Source organism: Oncorhynchus mykiss, chromosome 11, assembly GCF_057628025.1.
Source record: "Oncorhynchus mykiss isolate SJ-2025 chromosome 11, ASM5762802v1, whole genome shotgun sequence".
In the NCBI taxonomy this organism is placed as follows: Eukaryota; Metazoa; Chordata; class Actinopteri; order Salmoniformes; family Salmonidae; genus Oncorhynchus; species Oncorhynchus mykiss.
The window spans coordinates 24,256,770-24,281,064 of NC_143032.1; the positions used below are offsets into that span (position 1 = coordinate 24,256,770).

General features: G+C 45.0%; 1 protein-coding gene across 1 annotated transcript in view; it reads left to right on the forward strand.

The window, feature by feature from the left end:
• Positions 1–24,295, forward strand: part of cubn (cubilin (intrinsic factor-cobalamin receptor)) — a 53,672-nt gene that overhangs the window by 23,881 nt on the left and 5,496 nt on the right. Inside the window, exons 28-58 of the mRNA XM_021620557.3 lie at positions 798–979; positions 2,452–2,620; positions 2,720–2,901; positions 3,846–4,002; positions 4,241–4,357; positions 4,558–4,671; positions 5,063–5,191; positions 5,397–5,529; positions 5,889–6,094; positions 6,377–6,558; positions 6,803–6,995; positions 7,090–7,287; positions 7,639–7,785; positions 8,146–8,336; positions 10,870–11,038; positions 11,249–11,423; positions 11,681–11,859; positions 12,114–12,320; positions 12,521–12,661; positions 13,959–14,146; positions 15,892–16,063; positions 16,374–16,577; positions 17,346–17,495; positions 17,793–17,914; positions 18,335–18,560; positions 18,792–18,979; positions 19,290–19,446; positions 19,551–19,700; positions 19,941–20,129; positions 22,495–22,621; positions 23,268–23,485. Of these exons, the coding sequence (XP_021476232.3) occupies positions 798–979; positions 2,452–2,620; positions 2,720–2,901; positions 3,846–4,002; positions 4,241–4,357; positions 4,558–4,671; positions 5,063–5,191; positions 5,397–5,529; positions 5,889–6,094; positions 6,377–6,558; positions 6,803–6,995; positions 7,090–7,287; positions 7,639–7,785; positions 8,146–8,336; positions 10,870–11,038; positions 11,249–11,423; positions 11,681–11,859; positions 12,114–12,320; positions 12,521–12,661; positions 13,959–14,146; positions 15,892–16,063; positions 16,374–16,577; positions 17,346–17,495; positions 17,793–17,914; positions 18,335–18,560; positions 18,792–18,979; positions 19,290–19,446; positions 19,551–19,700; positions 19,941–20,129; positions 22,495–22,621; positions 23,268–23,485 (5,262 nt within the window). The remainder of the gene's footprint in view (positions 1–797; positions 980–2,451; positions 2,621–2,719; positions 2,902–3,845; positions 4,003–4,240; positions 4,358–4,557; positions 4,672–5,062; positions 5,192–5,396; positions 5,530–5,888; positions 6,095–6,376; positions 6,559–6,802; positions 6,996–7,089; positions 7,288–7,638; positions 7,786–8,145; positions 8,337–10,869; positions 11,039–11,248; positions 11,424–11,680; positions 11,860–12,113; positions 12,321–12,520; positions 12,662–13,958; positions 14,147–15,891; positions 16,064–16,373; positions 16,578–17,345; positions 17,496–17,792; positions 17,915–18,334; positions 18,561–18,791; positions 18,980–19,289; positions 19,447–19,550; positions 19,701–19,940; positions 20,130–22,494; positions 22,622–23,267; positions 23,486–24,295) is intronic.

Genomic DNA, 24,295 nt, shown 5'->3' on the forward strand with positions numbered 1-24,295 from the left:
GAATATGCCCTCGATCTCTGCCCCAGTCCGACCACCACACAATAACACCAACAGAGCTGCAACACCCCTCATTCTTTACCTGGACTCTCAACGTCGTTAGCCCTCCTATGTTGAGCCCACTAGGATCTTCCAAGCCCTGTAAACACATATCCGTGTGAAGTGTTTAGTGAGGTCCATGTGTCTTTATGGAAAAATAGGACATGCTCTGGCAGTCAAGGTTTTGGGGAATGTGCATCTGTTTGGTTAATGTTGCGTTGCCAACTCATGTGAACGTGTTATCATCATGGTTAATCTTGTTCATGTTTAATATTGTGACAACAGCATGACTTTTGCAGGAACATGTTGATGATCTAGTTTGTTGCCCCCTACTAGAGGTAAATTGCTCTGTGTAATTACATTGGTGTAGTATGGTAACACCACATACAGTATGGACAGGATCTGTTTAGTTGGTAATCAACTGTATAAATACTGTATGAAATTACACACCTTAATGACAGGTGGATTGTTGTCATGATTAGTCTCTGTGACCAACACTAACCAGCATCTCTTTCATCTTTCCTATCACTGTGTCCCAATTACCTCTTTCCTCCCATCTTGCACTTGTTCACTTCAATGATTTGAAAGGACTGGTATAGCAAATATGGTGGAAACTCCAACTAACCCATAGCTTCAACAATCCAATGCTTTTAGATGTGTGGGAAGTGGTGAGCAAGTATACACTTCAGGTTAAAGGAGAGATTAGTGGGACCCACCCCTTTTCTCCATCAGCCTCACTGACTCAGTGTGGCCCCCTACAGGTTGTGGTGGGGATCTGTCTGGTCCCACGGGTTCCTTCAACAGTCCAGGATACCCCAACAGATACCCCGACAACAGAGAGTGTTTCTGGTACATTCAGACTGCCACAGGAAGCAGCATCACCATTACCATCTATGAGTTTGATGTGGAGTACCACCCTGACTGCAACTATGACGTACTGGAGGTAATGTGTGTGGTGTGTCAATGTGTGTGTTGGTGTGGCTCTTAGGGAGTATATATTTGATTCTGCGTGATGTATGCCAGAGTTGTGTTGTGCTCCCTCCTGTGCTAGCTGTACCCAGAAGGCCTAGCGCAGAGTAGCTCACGCCAGTGGAATGCTGACTTCCACCAGACAGAACAGTGAATGGAGCCAGTGGGGCAGAAATGACCTGGAAATCACAGCTTAGGGAGCTAGCTAGCTGGCCTTTTTCTGGTCCAACTGTACCCAATGCTGGACTAGCCCCGACCACTGTCAAACTACCCACAATCCTAAATGCTGGTGCCACACCCTAACGTCCCACAAATGTCACTTCATCATCATGTGGTTATCAGCTGCTTCTTCCTGTCCTGTAACTGACCAAAGATGTTTGTTATTGAGGAAACCATCTGTAATCCAGCAACACATGTGAAGGATGGTCTGACAATTAGCTAATTTGATTCCCTTATGTCCTATTTTTAAGCCAGACAAATGAGCATAGATAAGGATATGAACATAGTTAAGTGATAACCTCAGCTCTAAATATGCAGTGACAGTCCGAATATGCATTCTGTAGGGTCTTTGTTCCCTTCAATGGCCCGTTGTTGCTACATCAGGTTGTATGTACACTGAGTGTACAAAACATTAGGAACAACTTCCTAATATTGTGTTGCATCGCCTTTTTGCCCACAGAAAAGCCTTAATTCGTCGGGGCATGGAATCTACAAGGTGTCGAAAGCGTTCCACAGGGATGCTGGCCCATGTTGACTCCAATGCTTTCCTTTCCACAGTTGTGTCAAATTGGGTGGTGGACCATTCTTGATACACACAGGAAACTGTTGAGTGTGAAAAACCCAGCAGCGTTGCAGTTCTTGACACACTCAAACCGGGGAGCCTGGCACCTACCACCATACCCCTTTCAAAGGCACTTCAATCTTTTGTCTTGCCCATTAACCCTCTGAATGGCACACATACACAATCCATGTCTCAATTGTCTCAAGTCTTTAAAATCCCTCTTTAATCTGTCTCCTCCCCTTCATCTACACATATTGAATGGAACTCTGGTCACTTTAATGTTTACATACTGTTTTACCTATTTCATATATATATATACTGTATTCCAGTTCAACTTATGCTGTATATATACTGTTCTATCCAAGTATTCTTCAGATATACTACATATTATATTGACATACTGTCCATAATATCTATACATCCCATAACATTAGCACATTGCTCACACATTGCTCATACTACAATAATTCTTCATTCCATTATTTTACTTATGAGTCTAGTGTGTATGATTAGATATTACTGCACTGTTGGAGCTTGGAACACAAGAATTTCACTAGGTCCAGACCTGTCAGCTCTCTGTCCACCACCACCATTTAACTGTATCTTCCATACCCCTTAACACCTGAACCTCTAACCTTTAATCTCTAACCCCTGTCTTTCCACAGGTATACGGAGGCCCTGACCTTTCAGCCCCCAGGCTGGCCCAGCTCTGCACCACCACCTCCAGCCCCCTCCAGGTCTCCAGCACAGGGAACATGGTCACAGTCCGCTTCAAGTCTGACCCCTACGTCAGTGGCCGAGGATTCAATGCCAGCTGGGTCGAGGTCCAGGGAGGTGGGTGATAGTGGGCTGTAGACGCATACTGTACTGCACATACACACAGGTTTTCACCAAATCCATCTTCCTCCCCCCCTCTCCTCTCTTCCTCCCTAGGATGTGGAGGTCCGATCAAGGCCCCCAGTGGAGAGATCCACTCCCCCAACTACCCCGCCAACTACCCCAACACGGTGGACTGTTCCTGGACCATCTCAGTGGACGTAGGCCACCGGGTCCTCTTCAACTTCACTGACCTGGACATAGAGCTCCACTCCACGTGCCAGTGGGACCATGTAGCTGTGAGTGACTTACTTTCTGAATGATAACGTGTGTATGGTATTATTACTCCTGGGATGAGGAGGAAATGAGGAATGTGGTTCTAGTGTCTTTATGCCAGTATCTCTCTCAATGTCACGGCGTTGGCAAGTCCACACTAACAGATGTCAAGGTCCTCTGAAAGAAACTTGGCATCTGAACACTGAGACATTCTATTGAAATATCAACCTCTGTTCTGAGGGCAGTTTCCAATCTGTCCCTCCCACTGCCTCTGCCGTTCAAAGTGGCCTTTGTTACCATCTCCCCCCCCCCCCATCACAGAGAGACAAAACGCGAACAGGCCAGAGCTCTTTGTCTCTCTGTGGTTTGGCCGTCTTCTTGTCGTCTTCCAGGGCCCATTGTTAACACAGTGAAGGGCAGATAGTACTACTGAAATGATGTGAATGCTAACACCCTGATGTCCCTCTGGTCAAGTACCCTAGTTGTCGGTGACAAAAGCTAGTGCTACAGATTCTGTTCAGGGAAACAAGTAGAATTCAGTCTATGCGAAAGAGCATTCAGTGTGTAAGATACAAGCTGCTATGAAATACTGCGTTGAGGTAGCCAACAGAATAGTTATCCTTTGAAAAGCCCCTGTATGAGTCAGGCAGGTAGCCTAGTGGTCAGAGCGTTGGGCAGTAACCGAAAGGTTGCTAGATCGAATCCCCGAGCTGACAAGGTAAACATCTGTCGTTCTGCCCTTGAACAAGGCAGTTAACCCACTGTTCCTAGGCCGTCATTGTAAATAAGAATTTGTTCTTAACTGACTTGCCTAGTTAAATAAACATTAAAAAAATTTAATAAAGAGCTGGTGAATGTAATTTTTTCACTTCATTGAACTACAGGAAACAGAAATTATTCCATATTTTCCATTCTGAATATCAACTTCTCACCTTTACGTTCCGTGTGTGTGTGTGTGTGTGTGTAGATCTATGATGGACCCAGTATATCTGCTCCGCTGCTGGGTCAAGTGTGTGGTCAGACACGGCCCGCCCCCATCACCTCCACCCAGAACACCATCTTTGTGCGGTTCAGGTCTGATGCCAGCCTCAACCACCGGGGCTTTGCCGCCACCTTCTCCGAGGGTGGGTCATCAGCACAGCTGGCACGGCAATAGATACAAATATTGATACATATACTTTACCTCTCTTCTCTCTTAGCCGTTATTGAGACAATGAACACATTTCTAGTTTATTATAAAAATATTTATGTGGACGAAGTCTGTTCCAACATTGAAAACATATGTTTATAAAACACATTTTGTTATAAAAGTGTAGATTTTGGTTTGGATTCTTATTGGTAAGAAACTTTTATTTCTCTCAGCTTGTGGAGCCACCTTCTTGACAGATGACGTGGGTGGAGCCATCGCATCGCCACGGTACCCTGCTGTTTACCCAGCCAATCAGAACTGCAGCTGGATCATCAAGGCTCAGTTGCCATGTGAGTTAGCCAATCACACCACAGATATACACCACTCGATCCACTGCACTACAACTCCCATTCATTTCAATGGCCTGCCAGCTTTGGTATTTGTATTAACCAGTGATACTTTGTTTTTATATTGCAATGTAATTGATCTGTAACAAACTGAAGTGATGCTGTGTCTTGTTTTCTCTTTCCACACTCTACCCAATGCACAGTCAACCATGTGACCCTGTCGTTTACGGACTTTGAGCTGGAGAGTCTCAACTCCAACTGTTCCCACGACGCTGTGGAGATCCTAGATGGAGATAACTACATGGCACCAGTCATTGGTACGGTCATGTTACAGAAAATAAGCAATATAAAATAATACAGATCAGTGCTACACAGTGGATACTGGTCCTCTGAGGCTACATACTATAGAATAATATTAACAAGAACGGGATATAACAAGGACTGTGTAACCCTTTACACTCCTAACTGTATACGGTTGAAAATGGCAGATTTGAGCACTGATCACCTCCTAAATTGGTACGCTGTGGCTGTACCGTAACATGCTCATAAAAGCAAATTCCCACGAGTGTGAAGGTTAATGTCATTGTTGCAGCACGTGGCCTTTAACATGAAAAAATTACTGTGTGGTAGTATTACTGATTACTACTTCAACACAATGATAGATGACGTTTTCCATGTTAGTTGTGGTGATATTTATTTTCCCCTCAGGTCGTTACTGTGGCACTGAGATCCCTCACCCAGTCACATCGTTCAGCAACGCCCTGGTCGTCAACTTTGTCTCTGACTCCTCTGTCGCCATGAAGGGCTTCAGAGCAACCTACACTGGCTCCACCTCAAGTAATGCGTCTATTAGTGGGACCCAATGGTTGTGTCACATAAGGTCTTAAAGTACCTTCGGAAATTGAGTTTGATTCCACACATCTACTGCTGCCTATCGCCTATCTTTTTGGAAATCTCCATATCATCTGACAGTGATCAGTTCTGACAGCGACTAACTCTTAACCCTCCTCTCACTAATCCTAACCCCGTCTTCCTCTCCTAGGCTGTGGAGGGGACTTGCTCATGGAGACAGGGGCCTTTAACAGTCCTAACTACCCTGATGCCTACCCTCCCAACGTGGAGTGTGTCTGGACCATCACCAGCTCCCCCGGCAACCGCCTCCAGCTCTCCTTCATGTGAGTCTCCTATACTTATTGCACGGGTTATGACATGGGATATTACATGATCAAATGCCTCCATATGGCATCTTCTACATATTCTGAATATTTATTATACTGATATTACATGATCAAATGCCTCCATATGGCATCTTCTACATATTCTGAATATTTATTATACTGATATTACATGATCAAATGCCTCCATATGGCATCTTCTACATATTCTGAATATTTATTATACTGTAAGACATTAAATAATATGTTCTTTCGCCATGGAATAAGTTGTAAATACAGTGGTTATAACAGTGTTATTACATAGGTCGTTACACATCAATGACTAAGCTAATAGTTATTATTTACTTCTCCTGTGCCAGTATGTTCCAGCTGCAGCAGAGTTCTGACTGTAACAATGATTACCTGGAGATCCGGGAGGGAAACTCCACAGGCGCTCTGGTTGGTCGGTTCTGTGGGGTCTCCCTCCCCTCCAACTACACGTCTCTGATTGGCCACATCCTGTGGGTCAAGTTCCGCTCAGACTCCTCTCTCAGTGGAGCTGGATTCAGAGCTACCTTCTCCCACTGTGAGTGTGTGTTGGGTTTTTGTGGGCGCGTGCATGCGTGTGTTCTACTGAGGGCCGTAGTGTCTTATTGTTCAACCCACTCTCTCGATGACACAATGCATCTCTTCAGATGCTTTCTCCGTTCTGTTAACTCCATGCCCAGCATCACATCTCTGTCGATGCTCTATCTTCTTCTACTGATGCACATACGCTTTCAATGACAAGATACAGTACTTTGGCTTTAGATGCATCCAGCCATACTCGGTATGCTAAACACAGGACATGTGGTCTCGCCTTCTCCAGTGTATGGGAATGACATCACAGGTACATCAGGACAGATAGCGTCTCCACTGTACCCCCGGACGTACCCCAACAACGCAGACTACCGCTGGACCATCACTGTACCTGGAGACGACTACGTACAGATCCACTTCCTAGACATGGACATCGAGGACCTGTACGACTGCTACTATGACCAGCTTAAGGTGTGCGTCGTCGAGGCGACTGATTCTTTTGAAATGACAACCTCTTCCTTCAATAGAATTCAAAACATCCCCCAAAGTCATCTTCGTTTTGATATTAGGAAATGTTAGATCACGATCATCCTTGAAAAACTCACTGTGAACATGAATAATAAAATACCAATGTTATATAAGAACATCATACCGGGAACCATAAACCATTTGGCCAGTCTTTTTCATAACCTCTAACCTCTCTGTGTGTGGTCAGATATTTGATGGGCCCAACATCCACGCCTACTCCCTGGGGAAGTTCTGCGGTCTATCCCTGCCCGCCTCGGTCAGTAGCTCCGGCAGCACCGTGACTCTAGAGTTCCAGTCGGACACTGTGGTGGGGGGAAGAGGCTTCCTCATTGAATGGTCAGCCATACAGAGCTCTGGACCCCTGCCCACCATAGCACCAGGTGTGTGTTTAAGCCAGTGAGTATTTGTGCACATGCCCGTGCACCCATCCATGTGTGTTACTATACTGATTTCTATCTCTCTCTCTGTGTGTAGGTGCCTGTGGGGGGGCTCTGATGCCAGGCGACAGCCCCAGGTTCCTCTTCTCCCCCGGCTGGCCAGACAGCTATGACGCTAACCTGGAGTGTACCTGGGTCATTCGTTCCCCTAACTCTATTGTGGAGTTCAACCTGCTGTCTATGGACATGGAGGACTACCCCACCTGCTACTTTGACAGCCTGGTCATCAGGGATGGTGAGTGAGAGAGAGGCCTGGATCCTGTTCATTAGGCCACACTGTAGCAAAAAATCAAGTATTTCTTATTGGACAAAATCAGATAGTGCCTGTTTGTTTCACTCTGTGTTCTGTTTCGTGCAAACTGAACATGACCATGGTTTAGAGACCTTTATACTAGACTACTGGTTAATCAGCTTTGTGTGAAGCGTAAAACACTGAGGTTTACTTTCTAGTGTCTGGGAGACCGTATGTCACAACCAGTGTGTTTATGTTTTAGCTAAGCAAATGGACACATCTCCTCAGTGAACACTGCATGTCCTTTCCTTTGTGTTCCTAATGTTTACCCCATTGTGTGTTCTCCTCCCCCAGGTGAAACCAACCTGTCCCCCCTGCTGAACACTGTGTGTGGCCGTGAGCTGCCTGGTCCCATCCACTCTACAGGGGACTCCATGTTCCTCCGCTTCACCTCAGACAGCAGCGTCTCCGGGAAGGGCTTCAATGCTTCCTACTCCAAGGGTGAGCTCACTCACAACCCTCTCTGAAGCAATCCAATCACTGGAGGTTGTTGACCCTGCTAACTTGGTTGACATGTCATGTCGTTTACCCTGCTAATGTGTCATCGGTTCACATCTCATTCTCTTAACCTTGCTTGTGTCTTATTGGTTAAAATCCCAGGCTGTTGATTTCATAATGGTTTATATCATAGGTTTTTGATCTTCCTGGATTCTGTTTCTCTATGACTTTGACAAATGCAGATAATTTTTTATTTCATAGAGGATGATATCATTGACTGTATTTATCTAAAGGAAAAATAAAACTCTCAGTATCTCTTTGACAAGTGACAATAAAGTTATTGTTTTGTAATTCTCATTCTAGGTTGTGGTGGTCTGCTGCACGTGGACAGGGGTGTACTCTCCACCCCGCGGTACCCCGAGAACTACCCGTCCAATCTGGACTGTAGCTGGCACGTGATGGTGACCCCAGGCTTCAGAGTGTCTGTTAACATCCAGAGCCCATTCCAGGTCCAGGGCTTCGGCACCGCCTGCAGCTCTGGAGACTACCTAGAGGTAAGATACAGTGCATTTGGGAACTATTCAGACCCCTTGACGTTTTCCACATTTTGTTCCGTTTCAGCCTTATTCTAAAATGTATTAAATTGTTTCCCCCCTCATCATTCAACACACAACACTGACAAAGCAAAAACAAGTTTTTAGAAAAGAAAAATGAAATATCACATTTATGTAACTATTCAGACCTTTTACTCAGTACTTTGTTGAAGCAGCTTTGGCAGCGATTACAGCCTTGAGTCTTCTTGGGTGTGACGCTACAAACTTGGCACACCTGTATTTGGGGAGATACTCCCATTCTTCTCTGTAGATCCTCTCAAGCTCTGTCAGGTTGGATGGGGAGTGTCACTGCACAGCTATTTTCAGGTCTCTCCAGCGATGTTCAATCTATTTCAAGTCCGGGCTCTGGCTGGACCACTCAGGGACGTTGTCTTGACTGTGTGCTTATGGTCGTTTTCCTGTTGGAAGGTGAACCTTCGGTCCAGTCTGAGGTCCTGAGCGCCCTGGTGCAGGTTTTCATCAAGGATCTCTCTGTACTTTGCTCCGTTCATCTTTCCTTCGATCCTGAATAGTATCCCAGTCCCTGCCACTGAAAAACATCCCCACAGCATGATGCTGCTACCACCATGCTTCACCGTAGAGATGGTGCCAGGTTTCCTCCAGACGTGACGCTTGGCATTCAAGCCAAAGAGTTCAATCTTGGGTTTCATCAGACCAGGTAATCTTGTTTCTCATGGTCTGAGAGTCTTTAGATGCCTTTTTAGCAAACTCCAAGTGGGCTGTCATGTGCCTTTTACTGAGGAGTGGCTTCCGTTTGGCCACTCTACCATAAAGGCCTGATTGGTGAAGTGCTGCAGAGATGGTTGTCCTTCTGAAAGTTTCTCCCATCTCCACAGAGGAACTCTGGAGCTCTGTCAGTGACTATTGGGTCACCTCCCTGTTCTTGGGGACCTTCAATGCCTCAGACATTTTTTGGTACCCTTCCCCAGATATGTGCCTCGACAACCCTGTCTCTGAGGTTTACGGACAATTCCTTCGACTTCATGGCTTGGTTTTTGCTCTGACATGCATTGTCAACTGTGGGACCTTTTAATATATAAAGACAGATGTGTGCCTTTCCAAATGTCCAATCAATTAAATTCACCAGAGCTGGACTCTAATCGAGTTGTAGAAAAATCTCAAGGATGATCAATGGAAACAGGATGTACCTAAGCTTCATTTCGAGTCTCATAGCAAAGGTTCTGAATACTTATGTGGCAGACCACGTGTAACAACACCTGCACAGGATCGGTACAGCCGAACATCACAACTGCGGGACAGGTACAGAATGGCAACATCAACTGCCCGAGTTACACCAGGAACGCACAATTACTCCATCAGTGCTCAGACTGTCCGCAATAGGCTGAGAGAGGCTGGACTGAGGGCTTGTAGGCCTGTTGTAAGGCAGGTCCTCACCAGACATCACCGGCAACAACGTCACCTATGGGCACAAACCCACCGTCGCTGGACCAGACAGGACTGGCAAAAAGTGCTCTTCACTGACGAGTCGTGGTTTTGTCTCACCAGGGGTGATGGTCGGATTCGCGTTTATCGTCCAAAGAATGAGCCTTAGACTGTGGCCTGTACTCTGGAGCGGGATCGATTTGGAGGTGGAGGGTCCGTCATGGTCTGGGGCGGTGTGTCACAGCATCATCGGACGGAGCTTGTTGTCAATGCAGGCAATCTCAACGCTGTGCATTACAGGGAAGACATCCTCCTCCCTCATGTGGTACCCTTCCTGCAGGCTCATCCTGACATGACCCTCCAGCATGACAATGCCACCAGCGATACTGCTCGTTCTGTGTGTGATTTCCTGCAAGACAGGAATGTCAGTTCTGCCATGGCCAGCAAAGAGCCCGGATCTCAATCCCATTGAGCACGTCTGGGACCTGTTGGATCGGAGAGTGAGGACTAGGGCCATTCTTCCCAGAAATGTCCGGGAACTTGCAGGTGCCTTGGTGGAAAAGTGGGGTAACACCTCACAGCAATATCTGGCAAATCTGGTGCAGTCCATGTGGAGGAGATGCACTGTAAATGTAGTTGGTGACAACACCAGATACTGACTGTTACTTTTGATTTTGACCCCTCCTTTGTTCAGGGACACATTATTCCATTTATGTTAGTCACATGTCTGTGTAACTTGTTTAGTTTATGTCTCAGTTGTTGAATCTTGTTATGTTCATACAAATATTTACATTAAGTTTGCTGAAAATGAACGCAGTTGATAGTGAGAGGACGTTTCTTTTTTTGCTGAGTTTATATAGTGAATGAACCAGTCTCCTAAATAATTTTGAAAGTCACAGTTATATACTTCACTACACATAATATACCACACCTTGTTATAGCCAGGAAGAGTGATTTGCTCTGACAGATTCAATTTACCCAGGGAGTGATATGGATTGTAACATGACCCTTACCCCTTTGTGTGTGTGCGTGCGTTACTGTGTGTGTGTGTGCCCGTGTGTGTGTTCAACCCGCCGCCTGTCTGTCTTAGTTGAGGAACGGTCCGGATGCCTCAGCCCCCTCTCTGGGGGGTCGTCTGTGTGGCACCAGCCCCCCTTCCATCACCCAGACAACAGACAACAACCTCCACATACGATTCATCTCAGACGCCACCAACGAGGGCAGTGGCTTCAAGCTGATCTTTGAGGCCCACAGCCAGGGTGAGACTGTAATAACAGTAAATTGTTATAAAAAATGTTTATAACACAGACAATCAATGGTTTAGATAGAAACACTGTAATGTATATTTTTACATGATTGAGACATCACTGTATTTTGTGCTTAAGAGCATAGAAGTCAAAGTGTATGTGAGAAAACACCTTCTGATTTCTAGATTTTCCTAATCACGTGCATTTGCTCTCCTCCTGTAGCTTGTGGAGGAAGCATTGTGTTGAGTGACTCAGACCCTCCAGGCTATATCACATCACCCAACTACCCCCAGAACTACCCCCAGAACATGGACTGTATCTGGGTCATCACCGTGCCCAACGGGGAGTCTGTCCAGATCGACTTTGACAATGAATTCGACATCGAGCCTACGTCCAAGTATGAAAATGTCCCATTTGATATCATCGTCATGTTGTAATTCTTTATCATGTTTCTTTTTACTTGTACTTGTTATAAGTTCTTATGTCATGTTTCTTATATATGAGTACAGAACACCATATGTTTCTTATATATGAGCACAGAGTATAATAGGGTTTCTAATAGATTGGATCCAAGAGCTATATTGTACCATTCTGTTGTTAAATTTTTTGAAGAAAACAATTTCATGAGATTTACCCCCAATGTTTTGTCATCAGCTGTTTCTATGACTACGTTGAGCTTCGTGATGGTGCCACCTCTGACGCTAACTCCCTCGCAAAACTATGTGGCAACACCAGGCCCTCTACCGAGCATTCCACTGGCTCCACCATGTACCTGCGCTTCCGCACAGACAACAGCATCACACACAAGGGCTTCAAGGCCAAGTACTCCATCGGTGAGTGTGTAACTGGAACAGAATCAACCCACTCCGCCACACTCTCTAGTACAGTCTCGCACACGCTCCCACACTCACTCAAATACACTTCACCACCTACAGAGAACATGAACCCTTTCAGTGGGTATGTTACAGTATCAAACATATCTCAGAAAGCAGATGTATTTCGCTGCCTCTTCTACAAGATCCAGGAGATACTTGGAATGACCCGGATCTCAATCTGAGTTTTTTTTTGTCTTTTCAATCTAACACAGCCACGTGTGGAGGCACATACACTGGCCAGAGTGTTAACCTCAAGAGCCCAGGTTTCCCTGCGAACTACCCAGATAACTTATCCTGTGAGTGGTACCTGGAGGGCCCTACAGGACACTACCTCACCATCCGCTTCAACAACTTCAGCCTTCAGAGCACAGTAGACTGCAGCAGTGACTATGTCGAGATACGGGAGTACAATGCCTCAGGTAACCTGTTCTATGTTTACGGATTCTTGACATGTTTCTAGCAATGTTCTGCCTAAAAAATGAAAACGGCGTGTGCACATAGTTGTGTCCATATCTCTTTTCTAAGAAGTCTAATTCAGTTTGTCAATTTGTGTAATTCATTTTGTCTAATGTGATGAAATGAAAGTTGACAAATGTGTTGCCGGTATGTCCTGTTCCAGGGCGCTTCCTGGGAAAGCATTGTGGGAACAGCATACCTAGCCCTATGGAAACAGGAGACAGCTTTGCTTATGTCAAGTTTGTCAGCGACAGCAGTGTAAATGCCCCTGGATTCACTCTGTCCTTTGTGGGCAGTGTGGAAGGTAAAAGTCAATTCATTTAAGACTTACAGTGCATTTGGAAAGTTTTCAGAACCCTTTACTTTTTCCAAATTTGGTTACGTTACAGCCTTATTCTAAAATGTACACACAGTACCCCATGATGACGAAAGCAAAAAACTATTTTTAGAAATTTTTGCAAATGTATTACAAAAAAAAAAAAAAATGATATCACACATTCAGACTGTTTACTCAGTACTTTGTTGAAGCACCTTTTGGCAGCGAATACAGCATTGAGTCTTCTTGGGTACAAGCTTGGCACATCTGTATGTGTGGAGTTTCTCCCATTCTTCAGAGACTTGTCCCAACACCACTCCTGCATTGTCTAGGCTGTGTGCTTAGGGTCATTGTCCTTTTGGAAGGTGAACCTTCATCCCAGTCTGAGGTCCTGAGTGCTCTGGTGCAGGTTTTCATAAAGGGTCTCTCTGTACTTTGCTCCGTTCATCTTTCCCTCGATCCTGACTAGTCTCCCAGTCTTTGCCGCTGAAGTTCCACAGAGAAACTCTAGAGCTCTGTCAGAGTGACCATCGGGTTCTTGGTCACCTCACTGACCAAGGCCCTTCTCCCCCGATTGCTCAGTTTGGCCGGGTCTGCTAGCTCTAGGAAGAGTGTTGGTGGTTCCAAACTTATTTCATTTAAGAATGATGGAGGCCACTGTGTTCTTGTGGATCTTCAATGCTGCAGAATGTTTTTATACCCATCCCCAGATATGTGCCTCGACACAATCCTGTCTCGGAGCTCTACGGACAATTCCGTCAACCTCATGGCTTGGTTTTTGCTCGGACATGCACTGTCAACTGTGTGTGCCTTTCCAAATCATGTCAATCAATTGAATTGACCACAGGTGGACTCCAATCAAGTTGTAGAGACATCTCAAGGATCATTAACGGAAACAGAACGTACCTGAGCTCAATCTAGGTGTCTCATAGCAAAGGGTCTGAAATACTTATGTAAATAAAGTATCTGGTTTTATTTCTTATAAATTAGCAAAGGTTTCTGAAAAGCTGTTTTCGCTTTGTCATTATGGGGTATTGTGTGTAGATTGATGAGGAAAAACAAGATTTTATCTGTTTTAGAATAAGGCTGTAACGTATCAAAATGTGGAAAAGGGGAAGGTCTGAAAACTTTCCGAATGAGCTGTGTGTGATTTCTGTGTCATAGCTTTGTGTAGTATTGGTATTAGCAGTGAAAATGACTGACTGACAGTAGAAGTTAATAAGCTGTGTTGATGTTAACAACCCGTTCTTTCTTTCTCATTCTTTCCGGTCCTGTCCCCCTACAGTGTGTGGAGGTGAGCTGAACGCTCCCTCGGGGACCATCTCGTCCCCTAACTATCCCAACCTGTACCCTCACAGCCGTACGTGCCGTTGGGAGATCACTGTGGTCCCGGGGAGAAGGGTCACTCTCACCATTAACGACCTTCGGCTGGAGGGCACCAGCAGCAGCAGCTGCTACGCCGATTATGTGGATGTAGGTCCCACTTATCTTTCAGCTTCTCTTCTTTTAGGTTCACTTTTTCATCCTTTAAATCGGTGTGTTTATTTTCTTTTCTCATTTGCCTCTTGCTTGCTGTGCAGTCATATCATCTAAGACTAAAATCTACTCAATCCTTCTAGCACATACAGTGCCTTGCGAAAGTATTCGGCCCCCTTGAACTTTGCGACCTTTTGCCACATTTCAGGCTTCAAACATAAAGATATAAAACTGTATTTTTTTGTTGAGAATCAACAACAAGTGGGACACAATCATGAAGTGGAACGACATTTATTGGATATTTCAAAATGTTTTAACAAATCAAAAACTGAAAAATTGGCCGTGCAAAATTATTCAGCCCCTTTACTTTCAGTGCAGCAAACTCTCTCCAGAAGTTCAGTGATGATCTCTGAATGATCCAATGTTGACCTAAATCACTAATGATGATAAATACAATCCACCTGTGTGTAATCAAGTCTCCGTATAAATGCACCTGCACTGTGATAGTCTCAGAGGTCCGTTAAAAGCGCAGAGAGCATCATGAAGAACAAGGAACACACCAGGCAGGTCCGAGATACTGTTGTGAAGAAGTTTAAAGCCGGATTTGGATACAAAAAGATTTCCCAAGCTTTAAACATCCCAAGGAGCACTGTGCAAGTGATAATATTGAAATGGAAGGAGTATCAGACCACTGCAAATCTACCAAGACCTGGCCGTCCCTCTAAACTTTCAGCTCATACAAGGAGAAGACTGATCAGAGATGCAGCCAAGAGGCCCATGATCACTCTGGATGAACTGCAGAGATCTACAGCTGAGGTGGGAGACTCTGTCCATAGGACAACAATCAGTCGTATATTGCACAAATCTGGCCTTTATGGAAGAGTGGCAAGAAGAAAGCCATTTTTTAAAGATATCCATAAAAAGTGTTGTTTAAAGTTTACCACAAGCCACCTGGGAGACACACCAAACATGTGGAAGAAGGTGCTCTGGTCAGATGAAATTGGTTAAAATTGATGGGAAGATGGATGGAGCCAAATACAGGACCATTCTGGAAGAAAACCTGATGGAGTCTGCAAAAGACCTGAGACTGGGACGGAGATTTGTCTTCCAACAAGACAATGATCCAAAACATAAAGCAAAATCTACAATAGAATGGTTCAAAAATAAACATATCCAGGTGTTAGAATGGCCAAGTCAAAGTCCAGACCTGAATCCAATCGAGAATCTGTGGAAAGAACTGAAAACTGCTGTTCACAAATGCTCTCCATCCAACCTCACTGAGCTCGAGCTGTTTTGCAAGGAGGAATGGGAAAAAATTTCAGTCTCTCGATGTGCAAAACTGATAGAGACATACCCCAAGCGACTTACAGCTGTAATCGCAGCAAAAGGTGGCGCTACAAAGTATTAACTTAAGGGGGCTGAATAATTTTGCACACCCAATTTTTCAGTTTTTGATTTGTTAACAAAAGTTTGAAATATCCAATAAATGTCGTTCCACTTCATGATTGTGTCCCACTTGTTGTTGATTCTTCACAAAAAAATACAGTTTTATATCTTTATGTTTGAAGCCTGAAATGTGGCAAAAGGTCGCAAAGTTCAAGGGGGCCGAATACTTTCGCAAGGCACTGTAATCAGCCCGGTCACATCCATGGTTCTTTCCATGCTTCCAGTATGACTTCATTGGTTCTAATGCAGTTCTAATTGTTCTAACTGGTTCTGATGGCGTGGTTCTCCTCCCTCAGGTGTTAAACGGCGTGTCGGTAACCGCCCCTCATATCGAGCGGCTGTGTGGCACTGTGCCAACAGGCTACCAGGTTAAGTCGTCGGGCAACACCATGACTGTAGTGTTCCGTACCGACTCCTCTGTCTCCAATGGAGGCTTTACAGCTACCTACTCCTCCAATGAAGATGCATGTGAGCACAGCTTTACTACTCTCCTCTCCCTCGCAACTTTCCCCAGGGTGTTTAGTATAAGATCATGTTTTCTCAGGGTTTAGTAAGGGTTAATAATAAAGGCGGCCATTACCGTTTTGACCTCTTTCCAAGACATTTAAAGACACTTTTAATGCAAAGCATGTCTTTAATGTGTGAAGTGTGTTGCCATCCTCATAGGGATGTTAACATTTGGATTTGAATTATCAGAACTAATCTCAAGGGAAATATCAAACATTTAAAATACCCTTCAGTGCTTTCTTGTTCTAAACCTCTATGTCCTTCTCCATAGTGTGTGGTGGCATCCTCAGTGACCCAGCTGGAGGTAACTTCACCTCCCCGGGCTACCTCACCTCTAACTACAGCAACAACCTGAACTGTGAGTGGCTGATCCAGAACCCTACACAAATCAACTCGTCCATCGTGGTCATCCTAGAAGACCTACACCTGGAGAACCATCAGACCTGCGAGTCCGACTACATAGAGTTCCGCCTCGGTGAGTCACAATGCTGGATGTGTCGTTTTGCTAATTGAAGAATGTTTGTGTTCGTATCCAAAGTAACTACTCATTGGGGCGGTTTCACAGACACAGATTTAAGCATAGCCGTAGAAAAAAATATATATATATTTTTGGCATTTAAATTTTACCCCTTTTTTCTCCACAATTTTCAATCTTGCCTCATCGCTGCAACTCCCCAACGGGCTCGGGAGAGGCGAAGGTGTAGTCATGCGTCCTCCGAAACATGACCCGCCTAACTGCACTCCTTAACACCCGGCAGTTTAACCCGGAAGCCAGCCGCACCAATGTGTCGGAGGAAACACCATTCAACTGGCGACCGGGGTCAGCCTGCAGGCACCCAACTCGCCACAAGCAGTCGCTAGACCGCGATGAGCCACGTAAAGCCCCACCTGCCAAACCCTCCCCTAACCCAGATGACGCTGGGCCAATTGTGTGCCGTCCTATGGGACTCCCGGCCACGGGCCGTTGTGGCACAGCCCGGGAATGAATCCAGGTCTGTGGTAACTCCTCTAGCACTGCGATGCAGTGCCTCAGACCACTGCGCCACTCGGGAGGCCCTAAAAAGCACTTTTAATGGAGATTCTTCATTGAGTTTGCTTTTTATTCCAGGACTAATCGTAATCTGTGTCTGGGAAATTTCCCCTAAGTGATAAAGACAAGTGATTATGTGCCTAACCGTTCTGTAACTGATCCCCATAAACAGGCTGTGTAACTGTGTGAATGTTGTGCATCTTCCCTTCCTAGGTGACTCTAGCGGGGAGCTGCTGGCCCAGTTCTGTGGCCAGACCACTCCGATGATTCCCCTGGTGGTGTCCACCCCTGAACTCTGGGTCCACTTCCAGACCAACCAAGCTATAGGAGACCTGGGCTTCAAGGCCAAGTACTTATTCTCCGGTGAGCTTAGCCCCATCTCTCACGTACAGTTCCTCAATGTCTCTAAACTCAACATCATGTGGTCCAAGCACCACTAGTTTTATTCTGAGGGATATCAGACACAGATCGATGCTCCACTAAGGCATCAAGATATGAAATGTAGCATTACAATCTTCATAACCTCTCCATCTCCCTATATAGTGTGGTGGTTGGTAGACTGGGGGAAGGAGGTATAATCCTGCCTCAAACATTTACCTTTTTACTCAGCCATTGTGTCTAGCTCCTAACCTCTACCTCTGTCTCCTTACCTCCCTGTAGAATGTGGTGGTTGGCAGACCGGACAGGGAGGTGTAATCTCCAGCCCTGCCTACCCTAACCTCTACCCCAGCCCCAGTCGCTGTACTTGGTTACTGGAGGCCCCTGAGGGCCACACCATCACTGTGAGTAGTAGAGAATCCCTCAGCAGCATGTCCTGGAGCTGGGTTAAATCTTGTGTGTGTGGTTTGGTAGCTAAAGTTAGCTACATAGCTAACACTGTAAGACTAATATCAATCAGCATGTGAACTAGCTAGCTAGCCATATTGGGAAGTGAAGAGGATTTGTGATGCGTTTCTCTAATGTCTTCTGGTAGATGGTGTGATTGTTATATTTGTTTACCTGGATGGTCAATTTCTTAGGTAATAGTGACATTAATAGTAACATTGATGTAGTGTATGGTATTTATGCAGAGCTGGTGCTATAAATTGGATGGTATAATATAAACTCAACTTGTGCAACACAAACAGCCATCACATACCATACAGATTTACCTTAAAAACATTCAAACCACCCCTCCATTTACCCCCTGTTGTCCCCCTCAGCTCACCTTCAGCTACTTCAACCTGGAGCCTCACAATACCTGTGGCTGGGACTCTGTCACCATCTTCAACGGGGGCTCCCCAGGGTCTCCTGTGATTGGCCAGTACTGTGGAACCACCTCCCCAGGAACCATCCAATCAGGGTCCAACAAGCTGGTGGTGGTTTTCCTGGCCGATCACTCAGTGTCCAGAGGAGGGTTTGTGGCCACCTGGTCAACTGACTCCTCAGGTAGGCTATGGGACAATGAGTGACCAGGATGTCGTCTTGCCCAGGGTTGAGGTCAACTCAGGGAGTTAACAAAAATTAAAAAGCAAGGATGGAAATCGGACTTGGAATTTCAGTTTACTTTCTGGATTAACTGAATTTATATGGAATTCACCCCAGCCCTGGTCTTGGGATTGTTCTGTGATGGTTGTGTGATATGTTGTGAAAACATGATGCACTGTTGTATCCCTACAGGCTGTGGAGGAGTGATACACGCTGACACTGGTGTCATCAAGTCTCCCAACTACCCCCAGAACTTCCCTGCCAACATTGAGTGTTCCTGGACCATCATCGCCCACGAGGGTAACCACCTGGAGATGAACTTCAACTCTGACTTCCAGATCCCTGATGCCAACGGGCAGTGTCAGAGCAGCTACATCAAGGTGAACACACACTATTGAACCCCCTAGCTCCTACACTTGCTTGATAATATTGCGCCCTCTATTAAAATATCCTTTGGTATTGCAAGGTTGATGCTCCGCTGACATCATATGACTAAAATAATGAACCCAAGGAGTGGGAATTATTTTGTATAATGGTTCTGTGCAGGGGTGTGTGGTACGCCACTGGTTCTGTGGTCTGCTAGCTGCAGGGTGTGACAGCACTGATCCAGTTGACATCATCACTCCCTACTGTACAGTACATACTGAACATAACGTCTGTTTGTTACTATCTCTGTCATATTACCTGTAGGTGTGGTCAGGTGATAGTGAGACCGCTGATGGACTGCTAGCTACAGGTTGTGGTACCACCGCCCCAGCCCCCATCATCGCTCCCTACAACACCATCACCACTAGGTTCCAGTCCACTGGAACCCCAGGAAGAGGCTTCTCAGCCAACTACATCACACGTGAGTAGAGTACTACTAGTGTCTGTTAGGTACACATTTACAGTCGTAATATATCAGTGTATTTTAACTACTATAAAGTTCTGTCTGTTGGCGTCTTCTCTCAGGGTGTGGAGCTAACTTCACTGCCCCCACCGGCCGGGTGGTGTCGCCCAACTACCCAGCCGACTACCCCTTATTCTCCGACTGTAGTTACCTCATAGACGTTGGACCCCAGACTGTTGTCATCCTGGAGTTCCGCACCTTCCAGGTAGAAGGTAAGAAGAAGAACCATCTAAATGGTCATCTTGGCTCTCCTGCAACATGATAGATGTGTAACAACTGCACAAGAGATTTGTCTCTTGCTCTTTGCTGTTGAGAAAGTCCACCCGATATGCTGCTTCCGAATTGTGTGTCGCTTAGTCTACCTTCAAATCACATTCATAATACTATGATTCATTTGACAGTTATTTTCCCCCCATGTTGTCCTAGCCTGTGTCCTTTGTGTCCTGTCCTAGCCCACTCCACGTGTATGTTTGATGGGGTGAAGGTGTATGGTGGTACCCACCCTACGGGGACCCCTGTGGCCACAGTGTGTGGCAGCTCCATCCCTGGGCCCTTCAGCACCCTGGGACCCATGCTGGTCAACTTCTACTCCGACTCCATCATCAACGACAACGGCTTCCTGGCTGAGTACAGAGCTATACGTGAGTTTCATGCTTCAAGTCTGAGGCCCAATTCTAAATTAACCCTTGGACCCTAAGCCATCTACCAGAGGTGTCCATCTACCAGAGGTGAGGAGAGTTCCTAACTACCTACAGAGGACTGGAGTTTGACGCATTTGCTGTATGCACTTGAAAAAATCTGAGAAGATTTTATTTGTGTAAGCAAATGTGGTGAAACGACCACCTAGCCTACAAAAGGCAAGGGGGAGCTATTACCATGTTGAGTATCAATGCATTCTGACCCTGACTGGGTCTGTCTGAGCCTCTGGGCTCAGAGTTTTGGGCTTTTGGCCTCATAGTTCTGGGGTTGTTTACCATTAAGAGGGGAATGCTGCCGTTGCGCTGGCGGTCCATTCAGACCAGTGGAGAATGTGAGGAATGGAGAGAGGCTGCGCTTTCTAACAATTAGAGGGGATTTGAGAGGAGAAGAGGGCTCTGGATACAAGGCCACAGCAGATGGATACCAGGCCAGGGACAACACATACACACAATAGACCCACACACACACATACAGTGCCTTCAGAAAGTATTCACACTCTTTCCAAATGTTGTTGTGTTACAGCCTGACTTTAAAATTGATTAAATTGCATTTATTTTGGTCACTAGCCTACACACAATTATACCCCATAATGTCAAAGCGGAATTATTATTATTATTAAATAAGGTAAGCTGAAATGTCTTGAGTCAATAACTATTCAACCCCTTTGTTATGGCAAGCCTAAATAAGTCCAGGAGTAAAAATGTGTTTAACAAGTCACATAATAAGTAGCATGGACTCACTCTGTGTGCAATAATAGTGTTTAACATGATTTTTAAAAGTCTCTGTACCCCACACATACAATTATCTGTAAGGTCCATCAGTCGAGCAGTGAATTTCAAACACTGATTCAACCACAAAGAAGGGCACCTATTGGTAGATGGATTAAAATAAATGAAAGGCAGACATTGAATACCCCTTTGAGCAGGGTGCACTTATGAATTTCTCTATTGGATGGTGTATCAATACATCCAGTCACTACAAAGATACAGGCGTCCTTCCTAACTCAGTTGCCGGAGAGGAAGGAAACCGCTCAGGGATTTCACCATGAGGCCAATTATAACTTTAAAACAGTTTAATGGCTCTAATAGGATAAAACTTTGGATGGCTCAACAACATTGCAGTTACTCCACAGTACTAATTTAATTGAAAAAAAATGTATATATATATTTCAAAACATGCATCTTGCTTGCAACAAGGCACTAAAGTAATATTGCAAGAAATGTGGCGAGACAATTCACTTTTTATCCTGAATACAAAATGTATTATGTTTTGGAGCAACAATACAACACATTACTGAGTAGCACTCTACATATTTTCAAGCATGGTGTTGGCTACATTATGTTATGGGTGTGCTTGTAAACATTAAGGACTGGGCAGTTTTTCAGGATAAAAAAAATGTGTAATGGAGCTATGTGCAGGAAAAATCCTAGAGGAAAATCTGGTTCAGTCTGCTTTCCCCCAGACACTGGGAGATGGGTTCGTTCACCTTTCAGCAGGACAATAACCTGAAACACAAGGGCAAATCTACGCTGCAGTTGCTTACCAAGAAGACAGTGAATGTTCCCGAGTTGCTGATTTACAGTTTTGACTTAATTAAATCTACTTTCATTTTCAACAAATTTGATAACATTTCTAAAAACATGTTTTGACTTTGTCATTACAGGGTATTGTGGTAAATGGGTGAGATTGTTTTTGTTTGTTATCCATTTTGAATTCAGGCTGTAACACAGCAAAATGAATAAGTCAAGGGGTATGAATACTTTTCTGAAAGCATGCACACAGGCGCACACGCACGCACACACACACACCCTTCAATTCATAAGGATTCAACTCTGACCTCTGTAATATTCAGACATGCAGCCTGTCAGACAGAACAGTAAATACGTATCATCATCAGTAGCTAAATGACTCAGACGGGCACCCACACACTTCAGACAGGGCAGCCATTATAGCCTCTATAATGGGGGAGACACCACTCCCCATCAAGCCTTTTAGATGATTCATGTCTGGAGTGGCAGGGTAAACGTGACTGGCTGCACATTGAAAGCTCAGAGTAGTCAAAAACAAAAAGACTTATTGCTTTATTTTTTTGCATGCTTCATAATGAAAACAGCTCTTCTCTCAGAAACCAAGACACACAACAAAATACAGTCTGAAAATAAACCGAATTCATTTAAGTAGGATTCATTCAAGTATATTTAGTTCAAGTAGCAGAAAAAGGGGGAGGAAGGAGACTAATTAAGGGATTGGTGTTTCTGGTATGGTCAGAATGGTATTAATCAGTGTTTTTTTTTTTATTACTATTAGCATGTGGAGGTGTGTTCAACAGCACTTCTGGTACGGTCAGCAGCCCGGCTGGCATCGATAACTACCACCACAACATGAACTGTACCTACCACATCGTCGTCACTGAAAACAAGGTCATCAACCTCAAGTGAGTCCAAGGGACATGCTGCTTTGTCTACTAACCCAGAGAAGGTCTAATAATGATCAGAAAACCAACACAATCCATCATCATTCAAAATAAGAACAGGGAGCAAATGCAAGGCTTAAGCTGAAGTGTTGACTTAGCCTAAAGCACATACAGAGTGCATTCTTAGCTAACAATAAGTACCTCATGTCTGTAGTGTAGTAAGATCATTCTGATTCTGAGAACAGACCGTCTCATGTCCCCCGTTTCCACCTGCAGGTGTTAATGCCTTTGTGTCACACCATAACCCCCACACACAGAGAGAGAGAGTGTGTGTGTGTGTGTGTGTGTGTGTGTGTGTGTGTGTGTGTGTGTGTGTGTGTGTGTGTGTGTGTGTGTGTGTGTGTGTGTGTGTGTGTGTGTGTGTGTGTGTGTGTGTGTGTGTGTGTGTGTGTGTGTCCCGGTGTATGAGGAAAGATTTCCTCTATGGACCAGGCACCTAACTCAAAACAATTACTTTCCTCCTAAGGGACAATCTGTGCGTGGCAGTGCTTTAACAAACCCACATGAACAGGTTGACACCTCTTCCAGAAAGTCGTGTCAGGCTTTAAGTGACCTCCACATCTCCTCAGATGTCCCATTACCCTCTGCCTCTCCTTCCACCAATCAGGTGGAACACCTTCCATCTGGAGGCATCGTCGTCCTGTCGCTATGACTATGTGATCGTGTACGACGGGCCCAACGCCATGGCTCCTATAATGGGGCAGTTCTGTGGCACGGAACTCCCGCCCAACCTCCAGTCCACAACCAATCAGATGTTTATCGCCTTCACGACCGACTCATCCGTGTCTGGGATTGGCTGGAGGGCCACCTACATTGAGACTCTGGGTAGGTCATCTTACACCTGGCTTCTCTATTTGTCTATTTTAAAACAGTGGATGGTGTTACATTTTTCTTATCGAAGTGTCCCAGACACGATATGGGCTATTTGAAAACAACGGACTGTATCTATATGAAAGATGGGTACATATCTTACATTGTCCTATACTTATTCAGGCCTCAAGCTACTGTCGACGTTCAGTTAATATAGTTTGTTTTAGACTCACTCTAGAGAAGTGAGAGGCCAGGATTGTTGTTCTACTCTCTCCAATATTAACCCACATGTCTTAAATCGCTATGTGGGGAGTGGGGGGCTGTACATTCCCAATGACTGCCCCGCTGCGCATAAACAGCCTTTTGTCCATCCGATGGGCAGGGGGCCAGCCAGCCATATTAGTGTACTCAGACCAGGACAAAAGAGAGAGTGAGAGAGGCATTCTGCATGCATCAAGCTAGTGAATAAAGGGCGTGAATGTGAGATATATATATATATATATTTTTTTTTTTATCTCTTTTGCCATTTATTTTTAATGCATTTTATCTAGTTGATTAGTGTTTGATAGTCCAGATACAAATGTCTCTATAAAGTATAGAGAGGGTTGATTTGTGTTTGATAGTCTACTGTAGATACAAAAGGCTCTATAAAGTATAGAGAGGGCTGAAAAAGAATCCAAGATTCCGTCATTGTCATAGAAGAGAGCCATGGTGAATCACCCCACTCTGTGTTACACTTAAATCAATCTCCAGCTGTGGGTTACCCCTGTTTCCCATGGAGCAGAAGGCCATCCGAGGGATGTGAGCAGCTGAACAGACTGGGCA